Source organism: Elephas maximus, chromosome 4 (genome assembly GCF_024166365.1).
Source record: "Elephas maximus indicus isolate mEleMax1 chromosome 4, mEleMax1 primary haplotype, whole genome shotgun sequence".
In the NCBI taxonomy this organism is placed as follows: Eukaryota; Metazoa; Chordata; class Mammalia; order Proboscidea; family Elephantidae; genus Elephas; species Elephas maximus.
The window spans coordinates 141,958,518-141,982,730 of record NC_064822.1 but is presented as its reverse complement, the minus strand read 5'-3'; the positions used below and the strand labels follow the sequence as shown (position 1 = coordinate 141,982,730).

The following is a 24,213-nucleotide window of genomic DNA, read 5'->3' as shown; positions in this document are numbered from 1 at the left end:
TGCCAAGTTCAAAGGTTATCTTAGGGTGATAGTCTTGGGGCTTCCTCTAGTCTCAATTGGTCCAGTAGGTCTGGCCTTTTTTAGGAATTTGAGTTTTGTTCTACATTTTCCCCCCATTCTATTGTTATATTCCTGGTCAGAGCAGTCAGTAGTGGTAGCTAGGCACCATCTAGATCATCTGGTCTCAGGTTAGAAGAGGCTGAGGTTTGTTCTGTTTGTTGAAGCCATTCACTTGTGGTATTTCTTTTATAGCAGCACTAGATAACTAAGACAGTACATTACTACCACCTAATATTCAGATCTCATTCAAGTTTTGTGAACTATCTTATTTCCTCATTTATAGCAGTAATTCTAAATCAGATATTATATTTAATTGCCATGACTTTTCAGTCTGGAACACTTCCATAGTCTTTCCTCGACTTAATCTTAATACTTATAAAGATTATAGGTCAACTATTTCATGATACTTCCCCAAATTTGGGTTACCTAATGATTCCTGGAAACTCTGGTGGCACAGTGGTTAAGTGCTACAAACTGTTAACCAAGAGGTCAGCAGTTCAAATCCTCCAGGCGCTCCTTGGAAACTCCACAGGGCAGTTCTACTCTGTCCTATAGGGTCGCTGTGAGTCAGAATCGACTCGACGGCAGTGGGTTTTAATGATTACTTATTATTAGATTCATATTATGTGTCTTTGTCAGGAATATCACAAAATTGATGTAGTATTCTTCTCAGTGCATCTTGTCAGGTGGTGCTTGCTTTTAATTTGTCCCATTGCTTGTGATAATCATTTTGGTCATGTGATTAAGGTGCTATTTGCCAGGCTTCAACACTGTAAAATTACGCTTTTCCCCCTTCTTAATAAGTTACGGGTAAGTACTTTGAACCGTGTAGCTGTCTCAGTCCCCACCAAATAAACTTTCTTCCTCTCTTCCCTCCCTGGTGGTCTTTATCATCCATCCATCCATCCATCCATCTTGGCTTACTAGTTCCTATTTTATCCAATGGGATATACATATACCTTGTTAACATCTTAGTTTTCTATTGGTGCTGTAAAAATTACCACAAACAATTTATGTTGCAGTTCTGTAGGGTAGAAGTCCAACACAGGCCTTACTGGGCTAAAATCGAAACTGTATTTCTTCTTATAGACTCTAGGAGAGATCCATTTCCTTGCCCTTTCCGTCTCCTTGACACTGCTTGTATTCCTTGACCAATGTCCCTCTTTTCCTTCCTTAAAGCCAGCAATGGCAGGTTGAGTCCTACCTTGCATCATTCCAATTTTTCTTCCATGGCCATATCTCCTTCGAGCCCTCTTCTTCTGCCCCCCTCTCTCTCTCTTGCTTTTAAAGACCCTTGTGATTACGTTCAGCCCAACAGATAATCTAGAATAATCTCCCCATTTTAAGGTCCATTTGTTAGCCAGCCTGAATTCTTTGCCATGTAACCGAATATGTTCTTTAAGTGTCATTATTTTGCCCCCAGAGTTCCTGGATGGCACAAACTATTAACTGAAAGGTTGACACTTCAAACCTACCCAAAGGTGCTTTGGAAGAAAGCCCTGTCAATCTGCTTTCTAAAGGTCACAGCCATGAAAACCCTATGGTTTTTCTGCTCTGTACACATGGTGTCACCATGAGTCAGAATCAGCTCAACGGCAGTGGGTTTGGATTTTTTTTTAATTCTGCCTCCATGCCATGCTTACTAATTTTGATACACGAATTGTTCCAAATGTGGCCATTGGGAACCCCTTCAGGATTTTATGTCCTGAGGAGATGGGACCAAGACGGTAAAGTAGTCACTTATTGTGCTCCCTCTTAAAACAAAGACCCCAAAAAACAAGTAAATTGATTATAAATGACAATCCAGGAGCCCTGAATATCAAAGGCAAAGTTAAGGAATTGGACTGAGCAGCAGGGGGAGGGAGAGATGGCAGGGGGAGAGATGAGAGAGGGAGAGAATCCGCAAAGAGCTGCCAGACCTAAGCTGGTGGGAACCGGCACCCTGCAGGCTGGGTTGGCTGGCAGAAGGGGTGAGGTAAGCAGTGGTGCTCGAGATGTGTTTTCTACATCAGGAGAGAAAAAGTGGCAGACAGTCTACTCAAGCCTCCAGAACCAGTGAAAAGCAGCACTCAATTGGCAAAGCGTAAGTACATGTGTCTAACCTACCACGTGAATCAAAAAACATCCCTTTGGGAGAAACCTCTCTCCCGCTTACCTGCTGCCTCCCCACTTTGCACCGGGTCCTGGGCCGACTTCAGAGATTGCCACGTCCCCTGGGCTGGAAGTAGGACCTGTCATGTGCCCTGAGCCATTCTCCTGGCCTTGGAAATAGAACAAATTAACAAACAGCAAAAAATAATCTGCCAGCTTCCATAAGCTGGGAACTCAGCTTCTTTGCCTAGGCACAGGCATAAGGGGTCCATGGACTTTGAATGCCTTTCACGCGTGCATAGATCTGTGTGGGCCCATTTCCATAGCCTAGGCTCTCATTAGCACAGTACAACAGGGTAAATACCTGAAGCCTCACTTCAACTGTATCACGTATATGGTCGAGTGGCAGGTTTGTGACACTTGATACCGCTCTGCCTGTTAAACAGGATCCTCACCTACCACATTGGGGGCCTGAGGACTAGTGGCTCTACCTATGCCACATAGCCACCCGCGACAGGGGTCCAAGGATAAGTGGTGCCTCCCAGTCCTTACAGCCAACAGCATAGGGTGTACATAGTCCAGCTGCAAAATTCACCCACCTGTGTGCTCTAGGGAACAGGGACGTGCTTTCTTCCCTGACACTCAGGCAGCTGTCAGCCCTCTGCCTTGCTCCGCATGTGATCCCCTACTGCAGCCAGATACCTGTGCCTATGCCAATCACCCCTGCCCTTCTAGGACTGTAGGTAAGAGCCCACACCACACACTTGGTGACTGACTATCTGGACATGTGAGCTGAAGCCATACAAGGAAAGTGAACAGACTCCTGGGCTCACATACTGAGTAACATACCTGGTGGCAGAACGTTAGAGCTTCAGGGGCACCAATAATTAAACCAGCTCACACAAGCACCCTATTTGGGCATATCAAAATAAAACAAGAAGCTAGGACACAATAAGCAAACATGAAATAAATATACATAATAGCCTGCTGATGGCTCAGAGGCAAGAGTCAGTATCAAATCATATAAACAGACAGACCCTGATGGCTTCAGCAAGCTCCCAAAACAAAGAATTAAGAAACCTTCTGGAGGAAGAGAACTCCCTGGAATTACCAAAGGTAGAATACGAAACATTAATACAAAGAATGCCTCAAGAGATCAGGCAGAATGCAGAAAAAGCCAAGGAAGACACAGACAAAGCATTAGAGGAACTTATGAAGATTAGAGAAGAGCATAATGACAAATTTAACAGGTTGCAAGAATCTGTAGACAGCAAATAGAAATCCAGAGGATTAATAATAAAATTTCAGAATTAGACAACTGAATAAAAAGTCATAGAAGCAGAATTGAGGCAATGGAAGTCAGAATTAGATTGAAGATAAAGCATTTGACACCAACTTATTTGAGGAAAAATAAGGTAAAAGGTTTGAAAAAAAAAAAGAAGAAACTAAGAATTATGTGGGACTCTATCAAGAGGAATACCTATGAGTGATTGGAGTACCAGAAGTGGGGGATAACAGAGGAAATTGTTGAAGGTTTGTTGGCAGAAAACTTCGCTGCTTTCAGGAAAGATGAGAAGATATCTATCCAAGATGCTCATCAAACCCACACAAGGTGGATCCCAAAAGAAAGTCACCAAGACATAATATAATCAAACCTGTCAAAACCAAAGATAAAGAGAATTTTCAGAGCAGCTAGGGTTAAACAAAATGTCATCTGCAGAGGAAAATCAGCCAGACTAAGCTCAGACTACTCAGCAGAAGCCATGCAGGTAAGGACGCAATGGGATGACATGTATAAAGCCTTGAAGAAAAAATTGCCAGCCAAGAATTATATATCCAGCAAAACTGTGTCTCAAATATGATGGTGAAATTAGGGCATTTCCAGATAAAAGTTTAGAGAATTTGTAAAATCCAAACCAAAATTACAAGAAATACTAAAGGGAGCCCTCCAGTTAGAAAATCAGTAACATCAGATAACAACCCAAGACTAGAATACAGGACAGAGCAACCACATATCAACCCAGATAGGGAAGTCATAAAAATAAAAGCTGAAACACTGAAAATAGGGAAACAGGGATGTCAGTATGTAAAAGATGCCAACATTAAAACAAAAAAGAGGGACTAAAAGACGTAGTCATAGATCTTTCATATGGAAAGGAAGTCAAGGCAATATAAGGAAATAAAAGATTGGTTTAAACTTAAAAAAATAGGGGTAAATATTAAGGTAACCACAAAGAAAACTAACAATCATACACATCAAAATAAAAACAAAGACTCAACATATGCAAAATCTACAGCAATGAAAAAAATGCAAAGAAAATACATAAAGAAAAACGACTCAGCAGAGAAAATTAAGTGAAACGAAACTATCAACAGTACAAAAAAGAAGATATCAGAATGATAGCACTAAACTCGTAGCTATCCATAATTATGCTGCAACTAGATGGTCTAAATACACCAATAAAGAGAGAGTGGCAGGATGGATTAAAAAACCCAATCCGTCTATATGCTGCCTACAAGAGACACACCTTAGACTTAGAGACACAGAGAAACTAAAACTTGATGGAAAAAAAGACATCAGGCAAACAATCAAAATAGAGCGGGAGTGGCAATATTAATTTCTGACAAAAGAGACTTTAAGGTAAAATCTACCACAAAGGGTAAGGAAGGACAGTATATAATGATTTAAGGGTCAACACACCAGGAGGACATAACCGTAATAAATGTGTATGCACCCAGTGACAAGTCTCCAAAATACATAAAACAAACTCTTGACACTATTGACAAGAGGGAGACAGCTCCACGATAACAGTAGGAGACTAACACACCACTTTCAACAAAGGACAGGACATCCAGAAAGAAGCTTAGTAAAGACATGGAAAGATCTAAACGCCACAGTCAACCAACTTGACCTCATAGACATATGCAGAACTCTCCACCCATCAGCTGCCAAGTGTACTTTTTTCTCCAGTGCACATGGAGCATCTCCTGAATGGACCACATATTAGGCCATGAAACAAGACTTAACAGACTCCAAAGCATTGAAATACTACAAAGCATCTTTTCTGACCATACAGCTGTAAAAGTACAAGTCAGTAACAGAAAAGGCAAGGAAAAAAAACCACACATGTGGAAACTGAACAACACCTTGCTCAAAAACTACTGGGGTTATAGAAGAAATTAAGGATGGAATAAAGAAATTCACAGTATCAAATGAGAATGAAAACACATCCTACAGAACCTTGAGGACACAGCAGATGCAGTGCTCAGAGGTAAATTTATAGCCGTAAATGCGTACATCCAAAAAGAAGGGCCAAAATCAAAGAATTATCCCTACAACTCAAACAGAGAGCAGCAAAAGAAGCCCTTGGGCACCAGAAGAAAGGAAATAATAAAAAATTAGAGCAGAATTATCAGAAATAGAAACTAGAAAAACAATTGAAAAAGTTAACAAGACCAAAAGCTGGTTCTTTTTAGAGATCAACAAAATCAATAAACATTGGCCAAACTGACAAAAGAAAAACAGGAGAGGAAAGCAAATAACCCGAATAAGACATGAGATGGGCAATACCACAACAGACCCAACTGAAATTAAAAGAATCATAACAGAATACTATGTAAAACTATACTGTAACAAATTTGAAACCCTAGTGGAAATGGACAAATTTCCAGAAACTCACTAACTACCTAAACTAACACAGAGGTAGAACAACTAAATAAACCTATAACAAAAGAAGAGATTGAAAAAATAATTACGGAACTCCTGGCAAAAAAAGCCCTGACCCTGACGGTTTCACTTGACAATTCTACCAAACTTTCAGAGAAGAGTTAATACCACTACTATTAAAGGTATTTCAGAGCACAGAAAGGATGGAGTACTGCTAAACTCATTCTATGAAGCCAGCATAACCCTGATGCCAAAACCAGGTAAAGACACTACAAAAAAAGAAAATTATAGACCCGCCTCCCTCATGAACTTAGACATGAAAATCCTCAGCAAAATTCTAGCCAATAGAATTTAACAACATATCAAGTAATTCACCATGACCAAGTGGGTTTCATACCAGGTATGCAGGGATCCTTCAACATTAGAAAAACAATAAATATAATCCATCACACAAATAAAACAAAAGAGAAGAACCACTTGATCTCATCAATTGATGTAGAAAAGGCATTTGACAAAGTTCAACACCCATTCATGATAAAAACACTCAGCAAGATAGGAGTAGAAGGAAAATTTCTCAGCATAATAAAGGACATTTATACAAAACCATCATCGTAAATGGAGAGAGTCTGAAAGCATTCCACTTGAGAACTTGCTCCAGACAAGAATGCCCTTTATCACCGCTCTTATTCAATATTGTGCTGGAGGCCCTAGCCAGAGCAGTTAGGCTAGAGAAAGAAATAAACGGCATTCAAATTGGCAAGGAAGAATTCAAAGTATTTCTGTTTACAGATGATATGATCTTATACACAGAAAACCCCAAAGAATCCACAAGAAAACTACTGGAACTAATAGAAGATTTTAGCAAAGGATCAGGATAGATAAACATACAAAAATCAGTTGGATTCCTCTACATCAGCAAAGAGAAAGTCAAAGAGGAAACCATGAAATCAAAACCATTTACAACAGTCCCTAAGAAGACAAAATACTTAGGAATAAATCTAACCAGCGACATAAAAGACTGATACAAAGAAAACTACAAGATACTACGGCAAGAAACTGAAAGAGACCTACATTAAGTGGAGAAAAACATACCTTGCTCATGGATAGGAAGACTCAAAGACTCAACATTGTGAAAATGCCTATTCTACTCAAAACAGTCTACAGATACAATGCAATCTTGATCCAAATTCCAGTGGCAGTTTTTAACGAGATTGAGAAACAAATCACTAACTTCATACGAAAAGGGAAGAGGCCGTGGATAAGTAAAGCTTTGTTACTGAAAAAGAACAAAGTGGGAAGCCTCACACTACCTGATTTTAGAACCTATTATACTGCCACGGTAGTCAAAACAGCCTGCTACTCGTACAATAGATACATAGACCAGTGGAACAGAATTGAGAATCCAGATGTATGAGCAGCTGATATTTGACAAAGGCCCAAAGTCCATTAGTTGGGGAAAAGACAGTCTCTTTAACAAATGGTGCTGGCATAACTATCCATCTGCAAAAAAAAAAAAAAGAAACAAGACCCATACCTGACACCATGCACAAGAACAAACTCAAAATGGATCAAAGACCTAAATATAAAATCTAAAATGATAAAGATCATGGGGGGGGGGGGAAACAATATTAGGAGTCCTAACATATGGAATAAACAATTTACAAAACATGACTTAACAGTGCACAAACACCAGAAGAGAAACTAGATAAATGGGAGCTCCTAAAAATCAAACACGCTTATCCAAAGGCTTCACCAAAAGAAAAAGACAACCTACAGACTGGGAAAAAAAGATTGGCTACAGCAAATCCAATCAGCATCTGATCTCTAAAGTCTACAACACACTGCAAAAACTCAACAACAAGAAGACAACCCAGTTAAAAAGTGGGCAAAGGATATGAACCAAAGAGGACATTGAGACAGCTAACAGATACATGAGGAAATGCTCACGATCATTAGCCATTAGAGAAATGCAAATCAAAACTACAATGAGATACCATCTCACCCCATCAAGGCTAGAATTTATCCAAAAAACACAAAATAATAAATGTTGGAGAGGTTGTGAAGAGACTGAAGCACTTATACACTGCTGGTAGAAATGTCACATGGTACAACCACTTTGGAAATCGATTTGGCACTTCCTTCAAAAGCTAGAAATAGAACTACCATATGACCTAGCAATCCCACTCCTGGGAATATAGCCTAGAGAAATAATAGTCATCACATTAATAGATATATGCACACCCATGTTTGTTGCAGCACTGTTCACTGTGGCAAAAGATGGAAACAACCTACATGCCCATCAGTGGGTGAAAGGATAAATTATGGTATATTCACACAACGGAATACTATGCAATGATAAAGAACAACAGTGAATCGCCAAAAAATCTCATAATGTAGATGAATCTAGAATTCATTACGGTGAATGAAATTCTTCGCAAAAGGGCAAATAGTATATGAGACCATTATTATAAGAGCTCGAGGAAAGGTTTAAACACGGAAGAAAACATTCTTTGATGGTTGTTGGGTGGCAGGGAGAAGAGTGTTCACTAACTGCATAGTAGACAAGAATTATCTTAGGCGAAGGGAAGGACAACATACAATATAGGTTAAGTCAGCACAACTGGACTAATGCAAAAGCTAAGAAGTTTCCTGAATACAACCAAACCCTTTGAGGGACAGAGTAGCAGGGGCAGGGGTTCGGGGACCATGGTTTCAGGGGACATGTAGGTCAGTTGGCGTAATGTTTATTGAGAAAATGTTCTGCATCCCACTTTTGGTGACTGACGTCAGGGGTTTTAAAAGCCTGCAAGCAGCCATCTAAAATGCAATAATTGGTCCCAACCCATGTGGAGCAAAGGAAAATGAACACCAAAGACATAAGGAAAATGTGAGCCTAAGAGACAGAAAGGGCCACATAAACCAGAGACTCCATCAGCCTAAGACCAGAAGAGCTAGATGGTGCCTGGATACCACCAGTGACCGCCCTAACAGGGAACTCAACAGAGAGTCCCTGATGGAGCAGGAGACAAGTGGGGTACAGAATGGTCTGGCCGAGACTGGAGGGACCCCAGAAGACATGGCTCCCGGACTCACTGTTAGCCTAATACTGAAACCATTCCTGAAGCCAACTCTTAAGACAAAGATTAGACTGGACTAGAACACAGAAAATGAAACTTGTGAGGAGTGTGCTTCTTATCTCAATTAGATGCATAAGGCTAAATGGGTAGCTCCTGTCTGGAGGTGAGATGAGAAGGCAGAAAGGGTCAGGAGCTCCTTGCATGGACATTGGAAAGACAGGGTGGAAAGAAGTATGCTGTTACATTATGGGGAGAGCACGTTGGGTCGCATAACAATGTGTGTATGTTTTTGTATGAGAACCTAACTTGAACTGTAATCTTTTAACTAAAGCACAATTTTAAAAAAAGAGTGACATTAAAGTCTTGCAGCAAAAGGAAAAAAAAAAATTTTTTTGTTCTTTTGACTCGTCTCCCATCATTTTTAGACAAGCAATTCTTTGTTTTCTGACATATCATTACCTCATGTCTTTCCTGCCCCAACCTTAGAATCATCCAGCCATTTCTCTAAGAAGCCCTGGTTCCTTTTACTGGAAAATAATATTTTGAAACTAAGATCTGGGTCCTAGGTATGTTTATTGTTATTGGGGTATCACCATTCTCAGTCCCATTCCATGTACCAAAGGGGAGAAAAAAAAACAAGGCAGTTGGTGTTGAGTTGATTCTTACTCATAGTTTATTCGAGTAACTTCAGTATTATTTTGCTGTGTTCTACAGAGGTTATATTTGTCTGATCTTATTTCACATATGCTTTTGTATTTGTTTATACTTTACAAGTTCTGATCTGCCACTGCACCTGTAAAGAAAATGTTCATGGGATTTCCTTATTGTGCATTCTAAGCTTGAATGAAGCAGAATGGTTTATTTAAACTTACACAAAACAGTTTGTGGTTTGCCAACATTTTTCAGTTCTACATAGGTCTCTCCTCCTCCCTTTAGTAATATAAACCATCCCAATGCAAGGAAGATTATTTCGGGAAAAGTATATTTGAAATCAGTTGTATAACAGACTTTGGGGCTTTGGAAGACCTAATTATATAATCTTTTAAAGTTTTAAGACCAGTATCAGTCTTAGCACTAAGCAGTTTCAGTGATACTGGTATGTCTTGATTTTTCTACATTTAGAATGCAGTGGTCAACTTTAACAGTTACAGTAATTATTAGGTTATCACCAATTGCTTGGAAACCCTTGTGACCACAGGACTATAGAGGCTTCTAGTGAACCAGTCTAAGTTGGAATTTATATGTGTATAAAATTTTATTCTAACTTGAGGGACATGATGCATTTCCTCCTGAAAATTATCAGAGACTCTTTCACTGCACCATATAAGTCACAGTCCTAACATTTCTAACTCAAAAAAAAAAAAAAAAAAAACTCAAGACATACCTAATCTCACCTTTGGCAAGGGCATAGAGATCACCTTAAACTCCACCTGTAATTGTCAGTTTTAAATACACGAGAGAAGCCAGATACCCCTCCAATCTCTGATAATACTGATACAATATAATTTATAAATTTAGGGAATATTCATCATTAAGGTATGTAACTCAGTTATTAGAATCACAGTGAAGTAACATTTAGTTACAAAATGTATAATCTCTAATAAAAAATCCATATTCAAATGTATCAATAAAGAAAAAGCTTAAGTGTTGTTTGTCTACTTCAGAATCTTAACTATTAAAATATCAGTTATAAAGAACTAAGAAATAGCTTAAATTCTAACTGTTTACACACCTTGGACATGAAGATAGAGTGATTTGGTTTCATATGTCAGAATTCTAATGATATCAGTTGTACCAATCTAGCTGTATAGAAAACACTATGTAAAACTTACTGGGATGTGTTTTAAGTGACTAGTTATTTATTTAGTCATTTTTAAAAACAAGAAATGTAGAAAACTGATATTATATGTCTTATTAATATGCTTAACTGGAAACTTGTCTGATACTTTCAGTTAATTATAGTTGGGTCGAAGTTTAAAATCAGTATAGTACCACTATAGTTTAGTGTTGCTAAAAAACTCCCTCCATTTCATATTTCTTTAAATTCTTCTCTAAATGCGTATTAGTAAAAGTTTTACCCATGTTAGGAAATTTCATTATGGAATATGCTTATTACTTCAAGCCTCAGAAATACTCTTTGTAGCCAGGTTATTCATACCAGGGTTTCCATTTAATGTATAGGCCTTAGTTTCAATTCATATAAGATTAGGGTATTTTACAAATGAAAATCTTTAGTCAAAATACTGTTTGTGAAACTCTGGGGAGAAAAGTTCCATATGAAATTGTTGTCATCTGGAAGAGGCTTGCTGGCAGTGGGTTTGGTTTTTGGTTTGGTGTTTAATAAGATGTACTTTTTTACTTTGAATGAATAAGCATAATCTTAATATTTCTTTCTAGTTTATCTAAATAAATACCAGGGATTAAACCCTTTGGTCTATTGTGCTTTCAAAAATAATTTAAAAAGTAGATTTTATAAAGTATATTCTTGTCATTCACCAAATATATCATATTTTAATAAATAGGGGATCTCTTTTATCTGTTTCACACGTTTGGTATACAAAGTAACATATTCCTAAATCTATTAATAATACTCAACTTTTTATATATCTGAAAGCTTTTAATTCAGTTAATATTTCTGTGTTTTGCCATGCATCAGTTTGGTTACTTGTATCTGAGGTTTAAGCTCAGTTTAACAGTTTGAACATTGTGCTAAGGTAGGAAAAGATAACCTCTGGTTCAGGGCAGGATCATTCAAACGATTAACTAGGCATTTGCCCTGTGATTTATGGAATCTACTTTTTTTTCCTGAACTTTTAACATTTGAAAATCCTAGGAGGAACTTGGTTGGTGATTTGATGTTGGTTTTGCATAATTGTTGTAGGATGAACTCATTCTGTGCTACCTACTCAGCTAATAGCAAGTTACCAGCTTCATTCCTTCTCTTTTTCATTAATGCTATAGTGTTGTTTGAATGACCGATTCTTCTCTTTTTGACACTAAAGAGAAGTCATAAATTTACATGTCGACTGCTTTCACGGAGTTGTTGAAAAGCATTACAAAAGAATTCTTTTTATGAAAATTGTCTTCATTCTTACAGTTTATCCTAGAGTACATTTAAAACTAGTGTTTAAGTTTCAACAGCCATTTATAGGAAAATGGACTCTTTGGGTCTTACTAGAAAACCTAAGGTTTTTTTGTGAACCATATTATTTCCAAACTAGGTAGAATTGAGCAGGCATGGCGTGCTTGGTCTTTTTATTGCATTTTCTTCAATAATATGATAATGAGCCTTTCCTGCATGTTAGATATTATGCTAAGTGCTTTTATCTCAGTTAATTGCTTACGACATCTTTATGAGGTAGGAGCGATATTTTCCCCACGTTACATGTAAGAAAACCTAGGCCCAATAAGTTGCCTAAAGTCACATAATATTAAGTAGTAGAGTTGTGTTTTGGATCCAGGTAGACTGACTCTAGAGCCCTCATATTACTTTATTGCTTCTGATTCTATGGGGAATGTAACAGAGACTAGAGAGTAATTTTTCATGTAAAACGTATAAAAAATCATTAGGTTTTGGGAGGACTGCTAAAATAGATCTCAGGCTATGCTATCTTTTGCCTAAGATAAGTTATTCTTTTTACTGTTAAGGCTTTGGATTCTGTTGGACCTAGAAATCAGATTTACTCAGGGAAAATTACTTCTTTCCTCTCTTTCTCATTATTTTCGCTTTCAGTGGCCCACTGCACAAACTGTTGCCCACTGGGCCCCAAACTTTCCCCAAGCTGGAATAGCATAGCTTCAGAGAAGCCATTAAAACTTTAAAGATTTAACTGCTTCATCTTTAGGGGATGGATACCACACTAATGACAGGCAGATAAGAAACTCTTTAAAGTTTTTGCTAGGGTTTTGTTGCTGTCACTGCTGTAAGTACAGCTGATGTCTAGAGAACGTTAAAATGTCTTTGAACCAACTGTCAAAGCATTATTTCCTCAGAGGTAACCCTGTGCATGGGTCAAGCCCATACACAAGGACGCTATAGGATCCTGTCACCTGGTTACTTTGTGCAACTGGTTACTTTCCAAGTGATGATTTTTCTATATCTGTAAGTTATTAAGAAAGTTGTTTCTGTAAGTTGTCAGTATATGTATAATACATACTCGTTGGAGTAAAAGCTTATATTTTACTTAGAATATAAGGCAGACTTTAAAAAATTAAGAGCAGGTTTTATTTCAGTAATTGACTTAGGCTGTTGTCATTATAATGGGAACTTATTGATTTGGAATCAAGACAGTTATTACTTATCAAATTTAGATTGTAAGCTGATTGTGAAGGTGTTTTAGTAATTGTTTTACTCACTTAATGTCATTTAATCCCCACAACAACCCTGTAAAATAGGAGTTGTTGTTATTCCTGTTTTATGAATACGGCTGCATTTAGCATTGGTGTACAAGTATTTGTTTGAGTCCCTGTTTTCAGGTTTTTTGGGTATATATCTGGGAGTGGAATTGCTGGGTCAGATGGTGATTCTATATTTAACTTTTTGAGGAACCACCATACTGTTTTTCACAGTAGCTGCACCATTTTACAATCCTACCAGCAGTCAATGGGGTTCCATTTTCTCCACATCCTAGCCAGCTCTTGTTCTTTTCTATTTTTCTGATAATAGCCATCCTATTGGGGGTGAGGTGGTATCTCATTGTGGTTTTGATTGACATTTCTCTTATGACCAATGACATTGAACATATTTTCATGTGCTTACTGGCCATTTATGTATCTTCTTTGTTAAATAGCTATTCAAGTCATTTGCTCGTTTTTTGATTGGGTTGTCTCTTTTTTTTTCTTATACATTAGATGAAGGTTTACAGAACAAACTTGTTCCTCGTTGAACAGTTACTACACATAGTTTTTTTCTTTTTTAATTTTTATTGTGCTTTAAGTGAAAGTTTACAGATCAAACCAGTCTCTCATAAAAAAAAGTTTATGTATACCTTCCTGTATACTCCTAGTTACTCTTACCCTAATGAGACAGCACCCTCCTTCTCTCTACCCTGAATTTACATGTCCGTTCAGCCAGATTCTGTCCCCCTGTGCCTTCTGATCTCACCGCCAGACAGGAACTGCCCACATAGTCTCGTGTGTCTACTTGAGCCAAGAAGCTCACTCCTCACTAGCATTGTTTTCTGTCTTATACTCCAATCCAATCCCTGTCTGAAGAGTTGGCTTTGGGAACGGTTCCTTTCTTGGGCTAACAGAAGACCTGGGGACCATGACCTCTGGGGGCCTTCTAGTCTCAGTCAGACCATTAAGTCTGGTCTTTTTACGAGAATTTGAGGTCTGCATCCCACTGCTCTGCTTCTTCAGGGATTCCCTGTTGCGTTTGTTCCCTGTTAGGGCACTCATTGGTTGTAGCTGGGCACCATCTAGTTCTTCTGGTCTCAGGCTGATGTAGCCTCTGATTAATGTAGCCCTTTGTATCTCTTGGGCTTATAATTACCTTGTGTCTTTGGTGTTCTTCATTCTCCTTTGCTCCAGGTGGGTTGAGACCAATTGATGGCCGTTTACTAGCATTTAAGACCCCAGACACCACTCTCCAAAGTGGGATGTAGACTCTTAATAGATTTTATTATGCCAGTTGACCTAAATGTCCCCTGAAACCATGGTCCCCAAACCCCCAGCCCTGCTACACTGACCTTCAAAGCATTTGGTTTATTCAGGAAACTTCTTTGCTTTTGGTTTAGTCCAGTTGTGCTGACCTCTCCTGTATTGTATGTTGTATATTGTCTTTCTCTTCACCTAAAATAGTTCTTGTCTACTATCTAATTAGTGAATCTCCTTCTCCCTCCCTCCTTCCCCACTCTCATAACCATCAAAGAATATTTTCTTCTCTGTTTAAACTGATTTTTGAGTTCTTATGATAGTGGTCTCATGCAATATTTGTCCTTTTGCAACGGACTAATTTCATTCAGCATAATGCCTTCCAGATTCCTCCACGTTGTGAAATGTTAAATGGATTCATCACTGTTCTTTAATGATGCATAGTATTCCATTGTGTGAATATACCATAATTTATTTATCCATTCATCTGTCGATGGGCACCTTGGTTGCTTCCATCTTTTTGGTGTTGTAAACGGTGCTGCAGTGAACATGGGCTTGCATATATCTATGTTTGTGTAAAGGCACTTATTTCTCTAGGATATATTCCAAGGAGTGGGATTGCTGGATCACATGGTAGTTCTATTTCTAGTTTTTAAGGAAGCGCCAAATCGATTTCCAAAGTGGTTGTACCATTTTGCATTCCCACCAGCAGTGTGTAAGTGTTCAGTTTCTGTACAACCTCTCCAACATTGATTATTCTGTATTTTTTGGATTACTGCTAGCCTTGTTGGAGTGAGGTAGAGTCTCATTGTAGTTTTGATTTGCATTTCTGTAATAGCTAATGATCATGAGCATTTCCTCATGTATCTGTTAGCTAGCTACCTGAATGTCTTCTTTGGTGAAGTGCCTGTTCAATATCCTTTGTCCAGTTTTTAATTGGGTTATTTGTCTTTTTGTTGTTGAGTTTTTGCAGTATTATGTAGATTTTAGAGATCAGACTCTGTCATAGCTAAAAACTTTTTCCCACTCTGTAGGTAATCTTTTTACACTTTTGTTGAAGTCTTTGGATGAGCATAGGTGTTTCATTTTTAGGAGCTCCCAGTTATCTAGATTCTCTTCTGGTGTTTGTGCATTGTTAGCAATGTTTTGTATACTGTTTATGCCATGTATTATTGCTCCTAGCGTTGTCCCTATTTTTTCTTCCATGATCTTTATCATTTTAGATTTTGTATTTAGATCTTTGATCCATTTTGAGTTAGTTTGTGTGAATGGTGTGCAGTATGGGTCTTGTTTCAATTTTTCACAGGTGCATATATATGGTTATGCCAGCACCATTTGTTAAAGAGACTGTCTTTTCCCCATTTAACTGACTTTGGGCGTTTGTCAAATATCAGCTGCTGATATGTGGATGGATTTATGTCTCGATTCTCAATTATGTTCCGTTGATCTGTGTATCTGTTGTTGTACCCATATCAGGCTGTTTTGATTTCTGTGGTGGTATAGTATGTTCTAAAATCAGGTAGGGTGAGGCCTCCCACTTTGTTCTTTTTCAGTAATGCTCTACGTATCCGGAGCCTTTTCCATTTCCATATGAAATTGGTGATTTGTTTCTCCATCTCGTTAAAAAATATCCTTGGAATTTGGATTGGAATTGCATTGTATCTAGATCACTTTTGGTAGAATAGACATTTTTACAATGTTGAGTCTTCCTATCCATGAGCCAAGATATGTTTTTCCACTTATGTAAGTCTCTTTTGGTTTCTTGCAGTAGTGCCTTGTAGTTTTCTTTGTATAGGTCTTTTATGTCTATGGTAAGATTATTCCAAAGTATTTTATCTTCTTGGAGGCTACTATAAATGGTATTGATTTCGTCATTTCCTCTTCGATGTTCTTTTTGTTAATGTAGAGGAATCCAACTAATTTTTGTCTTGTATCCTGACACTCTGCTGAACTCTTCTATTTGTTTCAGTAGTTTTCTTGAGAATTTTTTAGGTGTTTTTGTGTATAAGATCATGTCATCTGCAAATAGAGATACTTTACTTCTTCCCTACCAATCTGGATGCCCTTTATTTCTTTATCTAGCCTAATTGCTCTGGCTAGGACCTCCAGCACAGTGTTGAATAAGAGTGGTGATAAAGGACATCCTTGTCTGATTCCTGTTCTCAAGAGGAATGCTTTCAGACCCTCTCCTTTTAGGATGATGTTGGCTATTGGCTTTGTATAAATGGCCTTTATTATGTTGAGGAATTTTCCTTCTATTCCTATTTTTCTGAGAGTTTTTATCATGAATGGGTGTTGGACTTTGTCAAATGCCTTTTCTGCATCAGTTGATAAGATTATGTGGTTCATGTCTTTTGTTTTATTTTTATGATGGTAAAAGAAAGATGGGGATTACATTAATTGTTTTTCTAATATTGAACCTTCCCTGCATACCTGGTATGAATCCCACTTGGTCATGGTGAATTATTTTTTTGATATGTTTTTGAATTCTATTGGCTAGAATTTTGTTGAGGATTTTTGCATTGAAGTTCATGAGGGATATAGGTCTGTAATTTTCTTTCTGTCTTTTTTTTTTTGTAATGTCTTAACTTGGTTTTGGTATCAGGGATATGCTGGCTTCATTGCGTGGAAATTGGGGGTATTCTGTCCTTTTCTATGCTCTGAAATACCTTTAGTAGTAGTGGTGTTAACTCTTCTCTGAAAGTTTGATAGAACTCTGCAGGGAAGCTGTCCGGGCCAGGGCTTTTTTTTATTGGGAGTTTTTGGGTTACGTTTTCAATCTCTTCTTTTGTTATCAGTTTATTTAGTTGTTCTATCTCTGTTTGTGTTAGTTTAGGTAGGTAGTGTTTCTAGGAATTCATCCATTTCTTCTAAAATTTTCTTTCAAACTTGTTAGAGTATAATTTTTCATAGTAATCTGTTATGATTCTTTTAATTTCAGTTGGGTTTGTTATGATATCACACATTTCATTTCTTATTCAGGTTATTTGCTTCCTCTCCCGTTTTTCCTTTGTCAGTTTGGCCAATGGTTTATCAATTTTGTTAATTTTTTCAAAGAAGCAGCTTTTGTCAATTGTTTTTCTGTTCCCTATTTCATTTAATTCTGCTCTAATTTTTATTATTTGCTTTCTTCTGGTGCCTGTGGATTTCTTTTGTTGCTCTCTTTCTATTTGTTGAAGTTGGAGGGATAATTTATTGATTTTGACCCGTTCTTCTTTTTGTGTGTGTCCATTTATTGATATAAATTGACCTCTGAGCACTGCTTTCGCTGTGTCCCAAAGGTTCTGATAGGAAGTGTTTTCATTCTTACTGGATTCTATGAATTTCTTTATTCCATCCTTAATGTCTTCTACAACCCAGTCTTTTTTGAGCAGGGTATTGTTGAGTTTCCAAGTGTTTGATCTCTTTCCCCTGCTTTTTCTGTTACTGATTTCTACTTTTATGGCCTTATGGTCAGAAAAGATGCTTTGTAATATTTCAGTGCTTTGGATTTTGTTGATGCTTGCTCTATGACCTAATACGTGGTCTATTCTAGAGAATGTTTCATGTGTGCTGGAGAAGAATGTATACTTTGCTGCTTTTGGTTGGAGTGTTTTGTATATGTCTGTGAGGTCAAGTTGGTTGATTGTGGTATTTAGGTCTGTGTCTTTACTGAGCTACTTCTGGATGTTCTGTCCTTCACCAAATATCATGTGTTGAAGTCTCCTACTATTATTGTGGAGCCGTCTATCTCACTTTTCAGTGCCGTTAGTTTGTTTTATGTATCTTGAAGCCCTGTCATTGGGTACATAAATATTTAATATTTATATCCTCCTGGTATATTGTCCCTTTAATCATTATATAGTGTCCTTCTTATTCTTTGTCCTGGATTGAACTTTAAAGTCTATTTTGCCGGAAATTAATATTGCCATTCCTGCTCTTTTTTGATTGTCATTTGATATGTTTTTTTTCTTCCTTTAAGTTTTAGTTTGTGTCTCTAAGTGTAAGATGTGCCTTTTATAGGCAGCATATAGACAGATCATGTTTTTTTTAATCCATTCTGCTGCTGTCCATCTCTTTGTTGGTGCATTTAGTCCATTTATGTTCAGTGTAATTATGAATAGGTGTAAGTTCAGTGCGGTCATTTTGATGTCTTTTTTTGTGTGTTCCTGACAGTTTCTTTTTCCCATTTAATTTTTTGTGCTGAGTGGTTTATATATTGTGTTTTCCTCTTATTTGTTGTTGTTGATTTTGTTTTTGCTGAGTATTTTTTCTTGTATTTTATTTCGATGAGTAGGATTGTTATTCTCCTTTGTGTGGTTACCTTAATTTTTACCCCTGTTTTTCCAAGTTGAAACCTAATTTTTGTTTCTTTATATCGCCTTAACTTCCTCTCCTTTTGAAAGATCTATGACTACATTTCTTTGTCTCTCTTTATTGTTTTAATGTTGTCTTCTTTTACATGATGACATTGCTGTTTCCCTGTTTCGAGCTTTTTTTTTTTAATCTTGATTTATTTTTGTGATTTCCCTATCTGGGTTACTCTGTCCTGTGTTCTAGTCTTGGGTTGATAGCTGATATTACTGATTTTCTAGCCAGAGAACTCCCATTAGTATTTCTTGTAGTTTTGGTTTGGTTTTTAAACTTTTGTATATCTGGAAATGTCCTGATTTTACCTTCATATTTGAGAGACAGTTTTGCTGGATATATGATTCTTGGCTGGCAATTTTTTTCCGTCAATGTTTTATATAAGTCATCCCATCGCTTTCTTGCCTGCATGGTTTCTACCGAGTAGTCCAAGCTTATTCTTACTGGCTGTACTTTCTAGGTGACTTTAGTTTATCTCTAGCCACTCTTAAAATTCTGTTTATCTTTGGTTTTCGCAGGTTTGATTATAACATGCCTTGGTGACTTTCTTTTGAGATCTACCTTATGTGGAGTTTGATGAGTATTTTGGATAGATATCTTCTCATTTTCACGATATCAGGGAAGTTTTCTGCCAACACATCTTCAAAAATTTTCTGTTATCCATCTGTGTTCTGGTACTGCAATCACTAATAGATTTTTTTTTTTTTTTTTGATAGAGTCCCACGTAATTCTTAGGGTTTCTTCATTTTTTAAAATTCCCTTATCTGATTTTTCTTCAAATTAGTGCCAAGTGTTTTGTTTTCAGTCTCACTAATTCTGCTTTCCACTTGATCAGTTCTGCTCCTCTTTCTGTTGAGCTAATTCTGTAATTGTATTCTGAATCTTCTGAATTTCTGATTGCTGTCTCTATGGATTCTTGCAGCTTATTAAATTTTTCATTATGTTCTTGAATAACTTTTAATTTCTTCATCTGTTTTGTCTGTGTGTTCCTTGACTTGTTCTCCGTTTTGCCTGATCTCGTTCCTGCTGTCTTGGAGAACTCTGTATATTAATCTTTTGTATTCTGTATCTGGTAATTCCAGGAATACCCCTTCATCTGGAAGATTGCTTGATCCTTTGTTTTGATAGCTTTTTGAAGCGATCACGATCTGTTTTGTTATGTAATTTGATGTTGATTGTTGTCTGCGAGCCATCTATAAGTTATTGTATTAGTTTATGTTATGTCTGATTAGTGTATCCTAGCTAATTTATTATTTTTTTTGTTTTGAAATGCCCAGATAGGTTGCCCGAGTGAGCTAGCCTGTTTTCACCTTTGAAGCTCTAATGTTCTTTCACCAGATGGCTAGAGTTGTTACCGGGTGTATGAGCCTAGGAGTCCATTTCACTTACCTTGTATGGATTCAGCTCAGTTGTGCAGGTGGTTGGTCATCAGGTGTGTGGTACCTGCTCTGGTATTTAGAGGGGCAGGGGTGATTGGTGTAGGTGTCTGGTTGCAGCAGGGGGTCACACTCTTAACAAGGCAGGGAGCTGACAACCATCCCCCAAGTGTCTATAAGGAAAGCACGTCCCTGCCCCCTAGAGCACACTGGTGGGTGGTGCTGCAGACAGACTCTGGCACCCAGTGTTTTTGGTTGTAAGGACTAGGAAGTACCACTTATCCTTGGACCCCTGTCATGGGTGGCTAGGTGACATGAGTGGATCCACCAGTCCTTAGGCCCCTGATGTGGGTAGGTGAGGACCCTGTTTAATAGGCAAAACTGTGTCAAACATCAAACACCCACCACTTACCTCAGGCTGAAATAGTTGGGGTCTGCAAACAAGGGCCTATTCTCCTGAAATGCTGCCCACACAGGTCTATGCAGGGGTGAAATTTATTCGAAGTCTGCAGACCATTTGTGCCTGGACAGGAGCCGCCTCTGTCCTCAGCTTTCCAGTTTAGTGGAGCTGGAAGATTATCCTTTCCCCAAATTGTGAATTATTCCTTCTCCATGACCAGGATAATGGCTTAGTGTGCACAGCAGGACCTATGTTAGGCCCAGGGAAATCGACAGCTGCTGAAGCTGGCTTGAGGGCTTGGAGCGTGGTAAAATAAATGGAAGTACTTAGCTTTTGCTGAGAATGCCATTCTCCTTTGGCTCTGGAGGTATGAGTAGGCTGTGCAGCTGTCTCTCCCTGATAAACCGTGTCCGGAACGCAACCACCAGCCCTGCTGCAGTCACTACAGTAAATGGTGCCTGAGGGTTCCCAGCGATTGAGGTCTGGCAACTCCTCACCACTTCTCCCTTCTCCTGCTGCTCAGTTGGTTTTCTAACTTTGCCTTTGATGTTCAGGGCTCCTAGCTTGTAATATATATAATCGTTTCACTCGTTTTTGGTCTTTGTTGTAAGAGGGCTCGCCGGAATCATCTGACTACTGCACCGACTTGGTCCTGCCTCCCACATATCATTTTATAACATTGGTAACCACCCCACGACATGTCAACACTCACCTCTCTCATCCTTAGGTTCCCTATTACCAGGTTTCCTGTCCTCTTCTGCCTTCTACTCCTTGCCCCATGGGCTGTCTTTTTTGTTGTTGAGTTGTAGGTCTTTTTATATTCTGGATATTAAAGCCCTATCAGAAATATGGTTACCAAATATTTTCTCCCATTCTGTAGGTTGTTTCTTCACTTTGTTGATAAAGTTCATTGATGCAAAAAGTTTTAAAATTTTGATGACATCTAGTTTATCTATTTTATCTTTTGTAGTTAATGCTTTTGGTGTCATATCTAAGAATCCATTGCTGAAAAGTAAATGTCAAAGCATTACTCATATGTTTTATTCAAGAGTTTTACTATTTTAGTTCGTCCATTTCGTTATTTGATCCACTTTCAGTTAATTTTAGTATATGCTGTAGTGGTGAAGTGCTACAGCTGCTAATCAAGCGGTCAGCAGTTTAAATCCGCCAGGCGCTCCTTGGAAACTCTATGGGGCAGTTCTACAGGGTCACTATGAGTCGAAATCGACTCGATGGCAGTGGGTTTGGTTTTTGGTCTGGTAGGATATGGGTCCAGCTTCATTCTTTTTCATGTAAAGATCCAGCTGTCACAGCACAGTTTCTTAAAGAGGCTATTCTTTCCCTGTTGGATGGACTTGGCATCCTTGTTGAAAATCAATTGGCCATAGATATGTGGATTTATTTCTGAACTCCCAGTTCTGTTTAATTGGTCTGTGTGTCTATTTAGACCATTTAGGACCTATAGACCGATTATATCAGTACCAGATTGCTTTACTTACAGATTGCTTTATAGTATGTTTTGAAATTGGGAAGTATGAGTTCTCCTACTTTGTTCTTCTTTTTCAAGATTGCTTTGACTATTTGGGTCCTACTTGAGAGATATGGAAACCAAGGCTGATAGAGGTTGAATAACTTATTCACAGTCTCACAGCTACTGAGTTGCTTAGCAGTTAGAACTTGGATCCAATTCCTTCTTTTAACCATTTGGTTTGCTAGATTGTTTCCTCACATTTATATACCTTTTACTGCACCGTATCACTAATGCACTTGGCTGCCAACCAAAAGGTTGGAGGTTCAAGTCCGTCCCAGAAGTGCCTTGGAAGGAAGGCCTGATGATTGTCTTCTGGAAAATCAGCCGTTGAAGACCCTTTGGAGCACAGTTCTACTCTTACAGTTGGGGGATCACCATGAGCGGGAATCAGCGCTCCCTGACTTTTTGTCTTTTCTTTTTTATAGTGCTCTGTATAGAGTCAGTGTTTACTGCTTTACTGTGAACCTGGTCGTTTTATAAAGGGACTTTATTGTTTGATTTTAACCAGATCAGAAATTCTCTAACTGTAATGCCTCCCTTGGAGACTTTTAATGATTAATTGGAATAAAAAGAATTATTTTTAGACTCCTAATTTAATTTTGATCTGTTTTATTAAAATGAAACTCCAAAAATATTTGGGGAACCTGGACTGTCAAAAGATTGAACAGAGGAATTTCCATCCGAATGGTTCATGTTAATAGGTTAATGTTAATTTTCAGCAACGCTTTTTTTTCCCTGTAGCTTAGAATGAGCACAATAAAAATTATTTTCTCACTTTTCATTTTTAGCTATATATAGTCTTTAAAAATGAGCATCAGTCAGTCACCATATTATATAATAAATTCTACCTTCTTTTTTTTTTCCACCAAATAAAAATGAGAACATGAATAAGATTGGACATGGAATGTATAAAGATTTTAATGTTTTGGGGGGAGGTTTTGTCCACTGACTGCCCAAAAGGATTTGAGCTAGCTGGTTCATTAAAGATACTTCACTTGTTCATTTTTCTGAACTTTAAAAATACTTCCATATTCAAAAAAATTTAAGTGATTGATGTTGGCTGAAAAATCAGATGGAGAATCTTGCTTGTTTTGTTTGACCAGCAGTATGAATTTTTTAAAAAAGTAATGGTAATTGCCTCAAACTGCTTACTTTCAAAATTAGATAATCCTCTATCAACTGTTTTTATATGATCAGTAATTTGTGTGCTTCACACACGCTCAAACTGATGTTACTATTTTCACTTTACAGGAGCCATCTAGAACAGTTACAAGCAGATACAAAAGGTAAGAATCCTTAAGTTATGACTTACAGTGTGTTGTAGTCATTAGTGTAATGTCTCTCTGGCCATGGCTTAACTAACTAGAACTGTTTCCAGCAACTTTTAAAAGGTAAGACACCTTAATATATATATATATATTTTTTAATTGTGCTTTAGATGAAGGTTTACAGAACAAACAGAAGCAGTTAGTACAGACATTGTTCAGTGACATTGGTTAACAACCCCACAACATGTCATCATGCTCCCTTCTGAACTCTGGGTTCCCAATTACAAGCTTTCCTGTTCCCACCTGCCTTCCAGTCTCTGCCCCAGGGCTGGTGCGCCCCTTTAGTCTTGTGTTGTTCCATGGCCTGTTCAGTCTTTGGCTGAAGGGTGAACCTCAGGAGTCATCTCATTACTGAACTGAAAGGGAAGACACCTCAATAATGTGCTCTTAAAAAAAATTAAATTGTAAGCAGGCATGTAATGTGTGTTTGACCGTGACTTACTCTGTAGTCTTTGAAAATTGCCAGCGCCATAAATTTGCATGTGCCTGATGAGGTTAGGAAAATGAAAACTTAGAATCTCTTTCCCTCATGTATTTAAACATTGAAAATAAAAGTTTACCACCTGTACACTGAGTAGCACCTCTACCAGAGAAACTGTGGCTATTTGTGCACATGTGTAGGCAGAAAAAATTAGGTATGAAAAGTTGTTCAGTGGAAGTGCCTTAGCTTTCTCCTCTCTGCTGAGGCCAGGATGGTAGCAGAAGCATGTATAAACATGTATAATACTTGTATTAACAATC

The 24,213-nt window shown here is 37.9% G+C and overlaps 1 protein-coding gene across 2 annotated transcripts in view; it reads left to right on the top strand.

The window, feature by feature from the left end:
- PAWR (pro-apoptotic WT1 regulator) overlaps window positions 1–24,213 on the top strand; it is a 148,091-nt gene that overhangs the window by 102,632 nt on the left and 21,246 nt on the right. For both annotated transcript variants that reach the window (XM_049885174.1, XM_049885176.1), the window contains one exon: window positions 23,396–23,430. In XM_049885174.1, coding sequence (XP_049741131.1) covers window positions 23,396–23,430 — 35 coding nt within the window. The remainder of the gene's footprint in view (window positions 1–23,395; window positions 23,431–24,213) is intronic.